Source organism: Ruditapes philippinarum, unplaced genomic scaffold (assembly GCF_026571515.1).
Source record: "Ruditapes philippinarum isolate M1 unplaced genomic scaffold, ASM2657151v2 ctg189_1_1_1_1, whole genome shotgun sequence".
Lineage (NCBI taxonomy): Eukaryota > Metazoa > Mollusca > Bivalvia > Venerida > Veneridae > Ruditapes > Ruditapes philippinarum.
The window spans coordinates 1-14,081 of NW_026860350.1; the positions used below are offsets into that span (position 1 = coordinate 1).

The 14,081-nt window shown below is 34.9% G+C and overlaps 1 protein-coding gene across 1 annotated transcript; it reads left to right on the forward strand.

Annotated features, from left to right (window-relative positions):
• Positions 1 to 6,110: 6,110 nt before the first annotated feature.
• On the forward strand, positions 6,111 to 13,774 carry LOC132759741 (methylthioribulose-1-phosphate dehydratase-like; the record flags this gene model as incomplete). The annotated part of the gene is given in 4 exon segments (XM_060751563.1): positions 6,111 to 6,228; positions 7,776 to 7,898; positions 9,583 to 9,763; positions 13,455 to 13,774. Coding segments are annotated over 4 exon segments (531 nt in total), but the record flags the coding sequence as incomplete, so codon positions are not given.
• Positions 13,775 to 14,081: the final 307 nt, after the last annotated feature.

Sequence of the window (14,081 nt, forward strand, 5' to 3'; positions counted from 1 at the left end):
AGATTTGTTTCGTAACTCATTAACATAGTCATCAACAGTTTCTGTTTTATTTCTTTCAGTGATTGGTCGACCTATTGCAGCCGCCATAGGGAGAGTAACATTTCGCCCATAAACCATTTTATTTGGAGATATTTTGGTACTTGAGTGACTTGAACTCCGATACACCATCATTAATATGGGAAGCAGTTTGTCCCAATGCTTTTGAGATTCTTGACAATATTTAGATATCATAGACACCAATGTCCGATTAAATCGTTCCACGACCCCATTGGCTTGTGCTCGCATACTAGTAGCATGTGTTTTTTCGATAGTTAATAATTCGCAAATTTCACTAAGAAGTTTTGATTCAAAATTGGAACCTTGATCCGTGTAAAGTTGTAAAGGTACACCAAAACGACTCACAAAATTATCAATGAATGCATTTGCAATTGTTTTTGCTTCTTGGTTTGGCAACGGAATAGCTTCTGTCCATTTAGTAAACCAGTCTGTAATAACTAAGATATATTTATTGCCACTTTCTGTTGTAGGCATAGGACCTAATATGTCCATCATTACACGTTCCATTGGCTCGCCAACTGCATATTTACCTAATGGTGCTTTATTTTGTGATTTTGAAAGGTTACGGGCAGTGCAAAGGTCACATTTATTGCAATAGTCTTTAATGTATTCAGTCATGCCAGGCCAATAAAATGTTTGTTTTATTTTGTCGTTAGTTTTGTTAAAGCCTAAATGTCCAGCTGTTGGTGCGTCATGGTAAGCACGAAGTACTGTTGAACGTTTACATTCGGGTACAACTAACTGCCAAATGTGTGACTTGGTATCGGTGTCAAACCTACGATATAACATTCCACCTTTCACAGACAGTCTGTCCCATTGTCGCCATAATGTTTTCAATTCGGCCTTACCAGCAGAAACTCCTGACCACCGAGGACGATCTAAATTATCTAACTTAGCAGCAAGTATTGGCGAGATAGACGAGTCATTCAACTGAGCAGTTTGTATGTCGACTGGAGACCACCCATCTAATAATATATGATTTTGAGTAAGATCCTTATTTTGAGCTTCTGCTTGATCAGCCCTTGTTGTCGCCCTGACTTCAGCTATGGTTTTACAATCTGCTTCACCATTTTGGTTTTCAAGTTCTTTGTCAGGCACATTGTCATTAACATTAAGGGAACTATATGAAGTTGTTGGATGGTCTGTTTTTATTGATAAGCTTGCAGACTCTGTATTGACGCACTCGTTATTCTCATTTAAGTTCTGCTGTCGCGAACATGTGCTACATGGTTTCCTTGATAAAGCGTCTGCGTTACCATGACTACGACCAGGCCTGTGAATAACGTTCATACTATATGTACTCAACTCTTGTAGCCAGCGAGCTGTTTGACCAGTTGGTGCCTTCAAGTTACGCATCCAGCTTACAGCTGAATTATCAGTGCGGAGTAAAAACGTGCGACCATATAAATAGTGGTGGAAATGCTTGAGAGCTCTTACTACAGCCAAAAGTTCTTTTCTGGTAATACAATAAAGTCTTTCGTGTTTGTTCATGGTCTTGCTCATGTATGCGATCACATGTTCTTTGCCTCTTATTACTTGCGACAAGACAGCCCCTGTAGCATGATCACTAGAGTCCGTATCTAGAATGAAGTCGCAACCTGGCTGTGGGTATGCTAGAATTGGAGCAGTGGTGAGAGATTCTTTAAGTTTGTCGAATGCTTTTTGACAGTTTTCTGTCCACGAAAATCTTGTGTGTTTTTCACATAACTTGTGTAATGGTCTTGCTATGTCAGCGTAACCTTTGATAAATTTTCTATAGTAACCTGTGAGACCCAAGAAGCTTCTTACTTGCTTCTGAGTATTTGGTTTTGGCCAATCTTTAACTGCACTTATTTTGCTCTCATCAGTGTGGATGCCATCTTCAGATACCACATGACCTAGAAAGGTGATTGACTTCTGGAAAAAGAGGCACTTTGATGCTTTCAATTTTAAATTGTAGTGTTGGAGACGTTGAAACACATCTCTCCAGCCTTTCTAAGGATTCCTGTACAGTCTTTCCTGGTGTGATGATGTCATCCATATAAAGTAAAGACTGTATCCATTGTAGTCCCCTGAGTACATTTTCCATTAACCTCTGAAAAGTTGCCGGACTGTTAACGAGTCCGAACGGCATGACTTTGAAGTGGTACAAAGCCGTTATTGATGTTGAGAAGGCTGTCTTATGTTTATCACTTTCATCCATCTGTCACTTGCCAAAATCCACTACAAAGGTCCATACTGCTGAACCATTTGTTTCCAGCCAGTGCCTCCAGACAATCGTCAACGCGAGGAATGGGGTAGGTGCATCCACCTTGGTAACTAAATTTAATTTCCTGTAGTCGACGCAAAATCTGGTGGACCCATCTTTCTTCGTTATAAGCACAATTGGCGAAGACCATTCACTGTCAGATGGCTCAATAACACCCTTTTGAAGCCATGCGTTCTACCTCTATTTTTTCATTTTCTCGTTTACCTAATGGTTGGCGCCTTGGAGCTTGTTTGATTGGCTGTGCGTTACCAGTATTTATTTTATGCTTAACTTTATCAGTGCATCCCAACTCGTCGATTGATGTAACAAATATATTCTCAAATTTATTTAGCACGCCTGCAAATTTTTGCTTTTCTTCCATATTCAAATGAATTGAACTCTTTTCAAATGTTTCTTTTAGATGGTTTGGTACACTTAAAGGATCATGACTGGCTTCTACATTTGCTGAAATGTTTGCACATTTAAATAACTCGGTATGATGATTTACAAAGTCCAAAACTTTCTCCTGGATGAAGAAGAAGACTTTTTTTTTACTATTTTTGATAATACCTACTCCTACATTTGAACTATGCGGATCAATTAATCCTTCTATTACTTGTACATTTGGATCTTTCATAGTTTTAATATTCTCTATATAACCAGTTGCCGGAAGTTGTTCACTTTCAGGAATCGTTACATTTACATAGGCATATGATTGCGAAGGAATTTCAGTGAGCTCACCCACGGTTACTCTACAAACGCGATTAGCTTCATGACTCGCATAACACTGAACACGCTCGCCTGACCTTAATACCAATTGAAGATCATCAAAATCTAACCGCTTTGCATGCTTAAGGATAAAATCTTGGCCTATAATACCATCTGTGGTAATGTCACACACTATAACAGGATAATTAATTTCTTCTTGACCTAATTTTATTTGAAATTGCTCTCTTCCATATATTTTTATATTGGAACCATCAGCACCTTGAACACTTATATTTCTATTTCTAACTGAAAGAGATTCAATGCCTAATTGATCAAATGTATGCTTTGAAATAAGTGTAGCTGTACTACCACTATCTAAAAGAAAATTAACTGGTTTTCCATTCATGTAACCTTTAACATAAAGACCATTATCAATACCAATCATTATCAAAATTTCCTGTACCTACTCGACTATACCTATTGATGCTACTAAACAGCTTTTCTTTTGAACAACTTGTACCCATATAATTGACCGATTCACTTTCTTTATTAAAAAAACTTCTTTTTCACTCATTTCAGGACACGTCACAACATTTTCATATTCCTCTGAAACAGGTCTCTTTCCTTTGTTCGCCGCTCTCGACCTACAGAGTAGACGGTGACCCGTTTCCCGAACTTTCATTACCATTTGATGAAGCTCCATGACTGCTGCTCTCACTGTACCTTCGTGGACAATCACGCGCGAAGTGCTCCAGAGAACGACATATATAACATCTACGAGGACCATTATTTCCACGTAGGGATCCCTTTTCAATACGATCTAGCCTTATCTGTATCGATCGCAGAGCCCGCTGCACACCATCCTCAGATCTTTCATTTTTCGGCTGCCATCTAACTTTTCGCTCATAATCACCCTGCCTTTGAACTACTCTTTCATCTTCAGAGCTCTCAATTTGTCTAACCAGGTTTCTTCTTCTTTCAACATTGGATTCATTCAACAAATCTTCGTACCTTTCCACTACCTCTACTGCTTCTGCGATTGTTTGACAATCCCTGTCCATTACTCGGCATTTCATATCGACAGACAACGCTTTACAGAACTGTTGCAAAGCAAGTGTTTCCTGTGCCGCCGGTTCAAGGTTACTATAAGCTTTTCGTGCTAACAACCTCAGATCATCCCCAAAAGCTGCGATAGATTCTCCTACCAACTTAAGCCTTGTCTGGAATTTTGAGACATACCTGGTCTGTTGTCTGGCAGCACCAAACCTCTGTTCTAAAGCATGTGCAAGATCAGCGAAAGAACGCTTATCATGTCCTGCAAGAGTCGTATTAGAAAGCTCGTGCTTGACCTTCGTAAAACAAGCTGCCAATGTGAGCAACTTCTCTTGTGTTGTCCACTTGCCAAGTTCTGCACAGTCTTGAAAGTGTGAAAAGTAATTGTTCCCAATCTTCATTACCACCTGTATTTATCTTGGTTTAATAATAATAGCTGGTCTCTTATTATGACAAGCAGTTGTTTATATTTTGACATCTGATTTCTCTGTCCTGGTCACGAAACCTTGTAGGGGAGACTCCTTCTTCCCTTATATCTCCTTGACCCATGTTAAACTCAACTTCAGAATCAGAGTCACCCATATTTTCAATAGTACGTTTCCAATATTTAAAGCGGACGTTGTTTTACCTGCCAGCAGGGGGTTCTGGTATGACATTTGATCTTTTGTTGTTGTTTTCCACTAGGACTTTGTAAAGTTCAGATGGTATAATCACTTCAATAACTTCTCGATATAATGGTGATAGACTTTTCTTTAATTCCTTATGAATGTTCCATGTTTTTATAGGCAAGAGTTCTGGATATCCTGTAGAATGATATCTTCACTTCTGACACCACGTGTAATACTCAGTGTATAGGACGGGGTGGTGTGTAGTCCTCGGTATTATGATTAAATAGGTATATTCTTGAATGGCCTGTACGCAGATTTATACTAATAATGGAATTAAAAAAAGACTTCACCCTGTGGTTATTTATCTGCTTAATTTAGCTCAATCTGGGTATGTCCAATTTAGTGGTGTAATACCTTTTACTGATTATTTTATAACAACAGCATTTAAAACATTTGTATATTTATTAAACAATAACTGTAATAAGAAATTATATTTGAACACAACAAAACTTGATTCTCTTTATTGTTCTTATTAATAATATATAAGTGATGTTAACTGTCTTTTCGCGGAAATGGTGCCTTTTCGTTTAATATATAGAGGATACCATAGAAGAATGCGTTACGGGTGCGCGGTTACGTATATGTTTAATCAATTAATGTAAAAATCAAGAGAAAAAAGTTACGCCGTAACTAGAATGTAACAGTTGCGCACACAAAGATACACAGTAACTATATAATGACTTAGTTCACCTTGGTTACGGGATGGTAATTAGTTACGGACAATTTACAAAGTTTTCCTAGTGGACCAAATGTTTTCTTGACATTGGTTACGCTTATTCGAACCAGAACCGCCAAATGAAGTTTTTTTTGTAAAATAGGGTTAATCTTTTCTGAGCACTCAAGGATTACAATTTGTCAGGCATCCGAGTGTCTTTTGTCAATTTTTTCAAAACGATTTCTCTGAAACCACTTGGTCAAATTTAAAGAAATTTTCCTGGGATGTTTCTAGCATGAAGCTCTATTGAAATTGTTCAAATGATTCTGCTCCATTGAACATCTGGGTCGGAAGGGCCAAAAGTAGATTTAAAAATTAAATCTTGGATAATTAGCATGAAAAATTGTGTAGTGGACCTCTACAAAAATAATTTGAATTATAGCCCTTGTGGTCAAATTTGGCCCCACCCTTAAATGTTCTTATTTTGGATATACTTATGGATAATGGTTAATCATCATAAATGGGTTATAGTTCAGAATAAAAATTGAGGGTTAATTTTTTCACCAAGGCATGCTGCTTCATAGGAAACTATTTTAGCAACAAAATGCTTTATAGATATTATTAATTAAAAGGGGAATTTTACATTCAACATTTATTTTTTCATGTAACAATTTTTTTATATCACCAGGATAGAAAATAAACAACTGAATAAAGCTGTACATTATACATATTATATTTATAGAGTGAAGATTTGTTTGTACAAACTATAGAAGATAAAGATTTAGATGGTCCACCACCAGCCAAGAAACTCAAGAAGAGTCAATGCACACCTCTCTTTATGAATGCATACACCATGGCAGGTAAAATAAATTAGTTAATTTTCTTATTTTTTGTAAGAAATTTTCTTAACTGCATTTGAATTGATGAGTGTATGACTTTTTGTCCAGCATAAGAGAAGTTTGGTAGCAAGTGTAAGACTGCTGCTGGCCTTGAACTGGAGAATTTGCTTGCCTGTTGATGTTGTCAATTCTTGTTTGATAATAATTGTCACAAAAGAAATATATTTAAATTTAATATGCCATTTATGTCAGTTCATTCTGTAAAATTTTGTCTTGTTTAGGAATGTGTCAGCTGGATGTATAGTCAGTTTCTCATTGGGCAAGGTCAGAATTGACGATAAAAGTATGGAATAAAGTAATTTCAGTTTAGTAGTATTGTTTAGTTAAGACCCTATTATTTGGTGCTGTATTCATGATATTACTTATTTATTGAAGTTTTTACCCATTGTTAGATGTTTCATTTATGTGATTCTGGTAATTTTATACATGTAGGTTGTTGATGTCTGTTGAAAGATTGTACATATTGTACATGTTGTACAAACTGTAACATTAAACTTTCATGTGATAAAGAACAATATATAAGAACACTCTTCAGTCATGTATTGTAAAACTATCAAAACCTAAAATACATGTAGAAGAAAAATGTACAATGATGCCACATCTTACATTTAACTGTTATAGTCTGATTTTATTGACTTGTCAATTATAAATACATTATAATACATGTACTCATTTAAATATTCGATCCCACTTTGGTTCTGTGTAGTTTACGAGAATTAACATGGAGTATATAACTAATATTTTGAAAAGTCACACTAGGTTAATGTATAGGCTGCCGTCACATCTGCAATAGCACAGTCATAAGTGATTTCCTACTATACCAGAGGTCTGTGGTTTGTTCCTTACGGTTGCCATTATTTCAGACCAACTCTTTCTTTATTTTTGCAGTATATGTACATGGAAATTGCGGAGTGTTAGCAAAATTGTCTACACGACTATGAAGCAACTTAGAAACACAGTTTTGATTATTTGTATTTTGTTTTATGGCATTGAAATTATACTTATTGATTGCAATCTGAATGAATTTTAAATATTAATTCTAAAACCATGTTATTTAAATAGAGTAATATAGACTTTACCAAAATAAGTGCAAAATATATTAAAACAAAACAAACATTATAAAAAACAATCATAGCTTCAATAAAGTTTAATAATGTAAATAAGAAAAAACATGGACCTACGCGATCTCGATCTTACAATATGTAGGACTTGAAGAAATTCCAAACTTGTTATTTACCCTGTTGCGCTATTATGCTCAGTATACATGTAATTATTTCATAGACACAAATCACATCTTACTGCATACATCTCATGAAAGTTGAAACTTACTGAAAATCTATCGAAGATTAAAAATTAATATCTTGTGTGCATTGACCGTATAATCAATATGTAATTGACAGGTTCATAAAATCAAACAATATTTGTTATTGATGTAAATTATGTTTATTTTAGTTTCTAAACAATGTTTCATTTGGGTTGTACATGTTATCACTCTTTGTTTTATATAGATGCAGGGGCAGTAATCCATACACACTCAAAACATGCAGTGATGGCAACGCTTCTCTACCCTGGTACTGAGTTTAAAATAACACATCAAGAAATGATCAAGGGCATTAAAAAGGGAACTTCATGTAGGTATATAATATGTAATGATTTATCTATTTACTGTAATATGTTACTGAATATAATTCATATGGCCAGTATTTATGTGGGATGTATTTGTCTGTAAATGTCAAACTGATGTCTGTTTTCAAATCCTCTCAACTTGTCTGGTAACAGCAAGCCTTTATGCCATATGTAGATATAATAACAGACTGTATAATCTATTTTATACTAGTGTGTCTGTATAAGATACAAATGATGATTTTCATGCATAAACTTGTCCAGACTTCCAGCCTATGTACATACAAACGATGATTTTCATGCATAAAACTGTCCAGACTCCATGCCTATGTACATGTTGTTTGTTCAATTATTGAGTCATATACAGAAATTGTGAGTTAGTATTTGTAAGCAGTCTTGTCTTTGTAGCCCAGTCTGTACTGTTGAAATTTAAACACTTCACAGCTTTGGTGACATCTGAAGGGTACAGGGTGTTGGGTTTGATTGCGTCACATGGTTTTTGCATGCTCTGAAAAAAAAATCATGCAATGTCACGTATAACCATGAATGAAAGAGTTTTGAATATTTATATTGTAAGCTGTATAATATGAACTCATCCAAACCAGATAATAATATTTTATATATCACTTTGATTTAGTGACAAATTCTATCAAAGCTATGTAAGTTTTCTTGTAATTTCATGACAAGGAATTACTGAGTTTTAAATAGATTTATTAAAGCTGTCATTGATTCAGTGCAAATCATACCAACGGAATATCAATATTGAATGACAAATATCAAAGATGCACAAATATGTCAATAATTACTTATAATTACTTTTCTTTTATTCTCTTTTGCACCCAATTAAATAGAGTTCTATTCATACAGTTCTGATGTGTGTTTTTTATAAATGCCCATTGCATGTATTTTGTTGTCACTGCTATGAGATATGTCTTTTACATAAAAAACAGCATAGTTTTAGACATGAACACATGCTTCTATTACAGTCAGACACTTACCTTATAAGGTGTCCTGGATTATATAATCAGTTGTCACCTTGTCTTTTACCATTTGTTGTTGTATATATGTTTGGGACAAATTTTAATTATTTCTAGACAATTAATAAGTCAAAATTTAAGGTTTTTTATCAAATTTTTATCATTTATTGATGATAGAGAAAATATCAACGATACATCAATATTGTTTCTACCAATGACAGCTCTAAATTTCTGAGTATTGTATATTTAACAATATAGAGAACTTAAATTTTCTTAAATTTACATGATATTATAATTAACAATAAAAAATGGCATTATTTTCAATTTAAAGTGTGGTTAATATTACAGTCAGACACTTACCTTACAAGTTGTCCTGGATTATATAAACAGTTGTCACCTTGTCTTTTTCCATTTATATAGTCTTATAGATCAACACTTAATAAATAACAATGTAGAGGTTTAGTTGTTAAGTCAGATGTTTATAAATAAGTTTCTTTCATCCTTGGGAAGAAATAGGATCTATAGAAGATTTACATCATTGACATCATTGACTTTATTGTCTAGCATTCTTGTGTGTTGCCTATTATTGACAGCTAAATTTATGAGGTGTATTATAATGAATAAATTAGAGAAAACAAAAGTTTTATTAAATTATATAAAATAAAGTGAATATATTAAACATTTAGACTAATTATGATCAATTATATTTTAACAGCTGAATATTACCAGTTTGATGATGAGTTAGTGGTTCCTATTATTGAGAACACCCCGCATGAGCGTGACTTGAAAAAACGTATGGCAGCGGCCATGGAAGATTACCCAGAATCCTGTGCTGTACTGGTACGTCGGCATGGAGTTTATGTGTGGGGACCAACTTGGCAAAAAGCAAAAACAATGTAAGATATAATTAGAGAATTAATGAGTATAAATATATTCATCATGAATTAATTTAGGGGTTGAATTCAGTTGCATGTTTATGGAGAATTGGTAAGGACTTGTATTGACCACAGGACAACTTGTGACATTACTTCCTTATATGTATATTGTATAAACTTAAAAAATCTTCTGTTAAAAAACACGGAGCTAGAGTTTAGATATTAAGCATGAATTATCTTCTAGTGAGTGTCTACCAAGTTTATTCAAATAAAAGCCCTGGGGACAAAATAGGTCCACCCAGAGGGGGGTGGGATCATTTTTTTTTTCCCTATATGTGTATAGTAAAAACTTATAAAACCTTCTTAGAGCTAGAGCTTAGATAGTTATCATGAAACATCTTTAAATGGGTGTCTACCAAGTTTGTTCAAATAAAAGCCCCTTGGTTAAAATTGGTCCCGCCCCGGGGGCCTATATACAAGTGAGCGATTTCAGGGCCATCATGGTCCTCTTGTTTTTTTGTTGTTTTTTTTACTGCTTATTCTTTTTCTAGCTCACCAGAGCCGTAGGCTCTGGGTGAGCTATTAGTATAAAAGGGGGATGCTGCGGCATGCGTTGTCCATCTTCATGCGTCAACAGTCGTCTTCTTCTCTGAAACTACTAAGCAGATTTATTTCAAATTTGGTCTATAGCATCCTTGTGACAGTCACACTTGAATTTGCTCATATCATTCCAATTGGCCCCTTTTAGGGATCAGCAGAGCTAAAAATAGAAAAACCTTTAAACATCTTCTTCTACAGAACTAATGGATTGATGATCACCAAACTTTGTCTGTAGCATTCTTAGGTAGTCTTTTATCAAGTTTGCTAATATTATTTTGATTGACCCCTTTTAGGGGTCTCTAGGGCTAAAAATAGAAAAACCTTTAAACATCTTCCCCTACAGAACTAATTGATGGATGATCACCAAACTTTGTCAGTAGCATTCTCGGGTAGTGTTTTATCAAGTTTGCTCATATGAATTTGATTGGCCCCTTTTTAGGGCCACTAAAGCTAAGAATAGAAATACCTTTAAATGTCTATTTCTAGAGAACTATTTGATGGATGATCACCAAACTTTGTCTGTAGCATTCTTGGGTAATCTTTTATCAAGTTTGCTAATATTATTTTGATTGGCCCCTTTTAGGGGCCGCAAAAGCTAAAAATAGAAATACCTTTAAATGTCTATTTCTACAGAACTAATTGATGGATGATCACCAAACTTTGTCTGTAGCATTCTTGGGTAGTCTTTTATCAAGTTTGCTCATATGAATTTGATTGGCCCCTTTTAGGGGCCGCTTAAGCTAAAAATAGAAATACCTTTAAATGTCTATTTCTACAGAACTAATTGATGGATGATCACCAAACTTTGTCTGTAGCATTCTTGGGTAGTCTTTTATCAAGTTTGCTCATATGAATTTGATTGGCCCCTTTTAGGGGCCGCTTAAGCTAAAAATAGAAATACCTTTAAATGTCTATTTCTACAGAACTAATTGATGGATGATCACCAAACTTTGTCTGTAGCATTTTTGGGTAGTCTTTTATCAAGTTTGCTCATATTATTTTGATTGGCCCCTTTTAGGGGCCGCTTAAGCTAAAAGTTAAAAAAACTTTAAACATCTTCTTCTATAGAACTAATTGATGTATAATCACCAAACTTTGTCTATAGCATTTTTGGGTAATCTTTTAACAAGTTTGCTCACATTTATTTGATAAGCCCCTTGTTTGGGGCCGCTCAAGCTAAAAATAGAAAAACCTTTAAACATCTTCTACTTCAGAACCAATTGATGTATGATCACCAAACTTTGTCTGTAGCATTTTTGGGTACTCTTTTATCAAGTTCGCTTATGTTAATTTGATTAGCCCCCTTTTAGGGGCCACTAAAGCTGAAAATAGAAAAAACCTTCGAACATCATTTCCTACTGTAATAATTGATAGACGATCACCAAACTTTGTAGCATTCTTAGGTAGTCTTTTATCAAGTTTGCTCATATTAATTTGATTAGCCCCGTTTAAGCTAAAGCTTAAATGCCCCAGGTCTTGGCATTTCTTCAAATTATTGTTTAAACACATTCTATGCTCAAATTTAAAATTAGAATATATTGACATTCCAACACTGAAAAGCAGTTGTTTCTGGTGAGTGACTCAGGGCCATTATCTCCCTCTTGTTTTGTTTTTTTTTAGCCCAATTTAATTTCTACTACTACAAAAAATTTGAATACCACCTTCAGCATTTGTAACAAATAGCATATGCATTTGATCATTTCATGGGTCCCCTGAACTGTTTTCATGGGTTTACTAAACTATTTGTAGTTTACATAATGTTTTTTAACTAAATGAATATTACATGCTTTCCAGCGATTATTTTACCGTGAATGTGGAAAAAAGAGATGTAAATATACATGTATTGGCAAATAACACACTCAATCTAATAAAGGAAAAATGTACATAATTACTACAAGTACATAAATATTTGTGCACTTAATGTTGAAATGTAACAAATATCTACAGGTCTTAGAAGTTATTATAGAATTTTGGATATATTTCACTATGAACATTTTGACATTATAAATTGATGATGCCTTAAGGGAGGGTGCATGCTGATGAAAAATTCAATATAACTGAGTTAATCTTTGCCATGCTGGCCTTGACTGAATCTGCCTAATTGTATAGAAAAGTGCAGATCAAGATCAGTTTAATCTATTCTTCTTTTAAAATTTTACCAGATGGTTTTTTCTAGATAGGAAAATGGGTAGGTCCAATGTTGCGTAACATTTTTAGCATGGCAAGAGTTAACATTACATTTACAACAATAAACATTCGCTCAATAAAGGTGGGTGAAAAATTGTCAGTAAAGTTCTAAGATTGAAAAACATCTTACTGCAATAGTGACCTGAGTGTTGTTTTGACAACTTTGCGCTTAACCCATTACTTCATATACACGCCTTTTAACGCCTTTTTCACCCCCCCCCTTTTTGTTGTCTCAAATGGTGAAAAAATGCATTATTTAGGCCCTAAACACTTGTTTTTGTTTGAGAAATGTTGTTAAAAAAAGTGACCACTTTTTCGGCGCGGCCCCCCAACCAAAAGATACATCAGGGGGTTGCCAGAAGGGGGATGTGCCCCCTTCTGTTTGGGGGGGTTTGAAGGGGGGCGGAGTCCCCCTCATCGCCAAGAAAATTTTGGACTTGTGAGAGGCTATAAATGACCCCAGATTGATCATAAGGTAACGTGTAACCAACGCTGAAAAGCATTTGACTCTATCTCAATCCATTGAGAAGTTGCAGCACTTTGAAATCAATTATAATGGAAAAAATCAACGCAAAATAGTGATTTTTGGCAATTTTGAGATGTCCCCTCGTTGCCATGGTAACAGAAAATTTAAGCCTGAGCATGTTGTTGAAAGGGCAATGGTCCAGTTAACATTTGTGCCAAGTTTGATTAGTGTTGAAGCAGTTTTTATAGTATTATAGCAATTTGAACTTGTAACGGGAGACTTTTCAATGAAAACAGCCATTTTTCTCAAAATGCTCATGAAGTAATGGGTTAATACATGTATATAGTGAATTGTGTAAAGTATATTTCTCTGAAGTAAGTCGGTCATTAATGAGCACAAATTTTATTCCTCATATAATTATTTGATATAGGTAATGATTAAGGTATTGTGTATTTTCAGGTGTGAATGTTACGATTACTTGTTTGAGATAGCAGTAGACATGATGAAATCTGGGCTAGACCCAGCTGAAATACCTAAACCTCCAAAAGGTGCTTATCTACAACTGTAATATGTTAGGGCAATGCCTATCTACAACTGTAATATGTTAGGGCAGTGCCTATCTACAACTGTAATATGTTAGGGCAATGCCTACCTACAACTGTAATATGTTAGCAGTGCCTATCTACAACTGTAATATGTTAGGGCAGTGCCTATCTACAACTATCATATGTTAGGGCAGTGCCTATCTACAACTGTAATATGTTAGGGCAATGCCTACCTACAACTGTAATATGTTAGCAGTGCCTATCTACAACTGTAATATGTTAGGGCAGTGCCTATCTACAACTATCATATGTTAGGGCAGTGCCTATCTACAACTGTAATATGTTAGCAGTGCCTATCTACAACTGTAATATGTTAGGGCAGTGCCTATCTACAACTATCATATGTTAGGGCAATGCCTATCTACAACTGTAATATGTTAGGGCAGTGCCTATCTTCAACTATAATATGTTAGGACAATGCCTATCTACAACTATAATATGTTAGGGCAGTGCCTATCTACAACTGTAATATGTTAGGGCA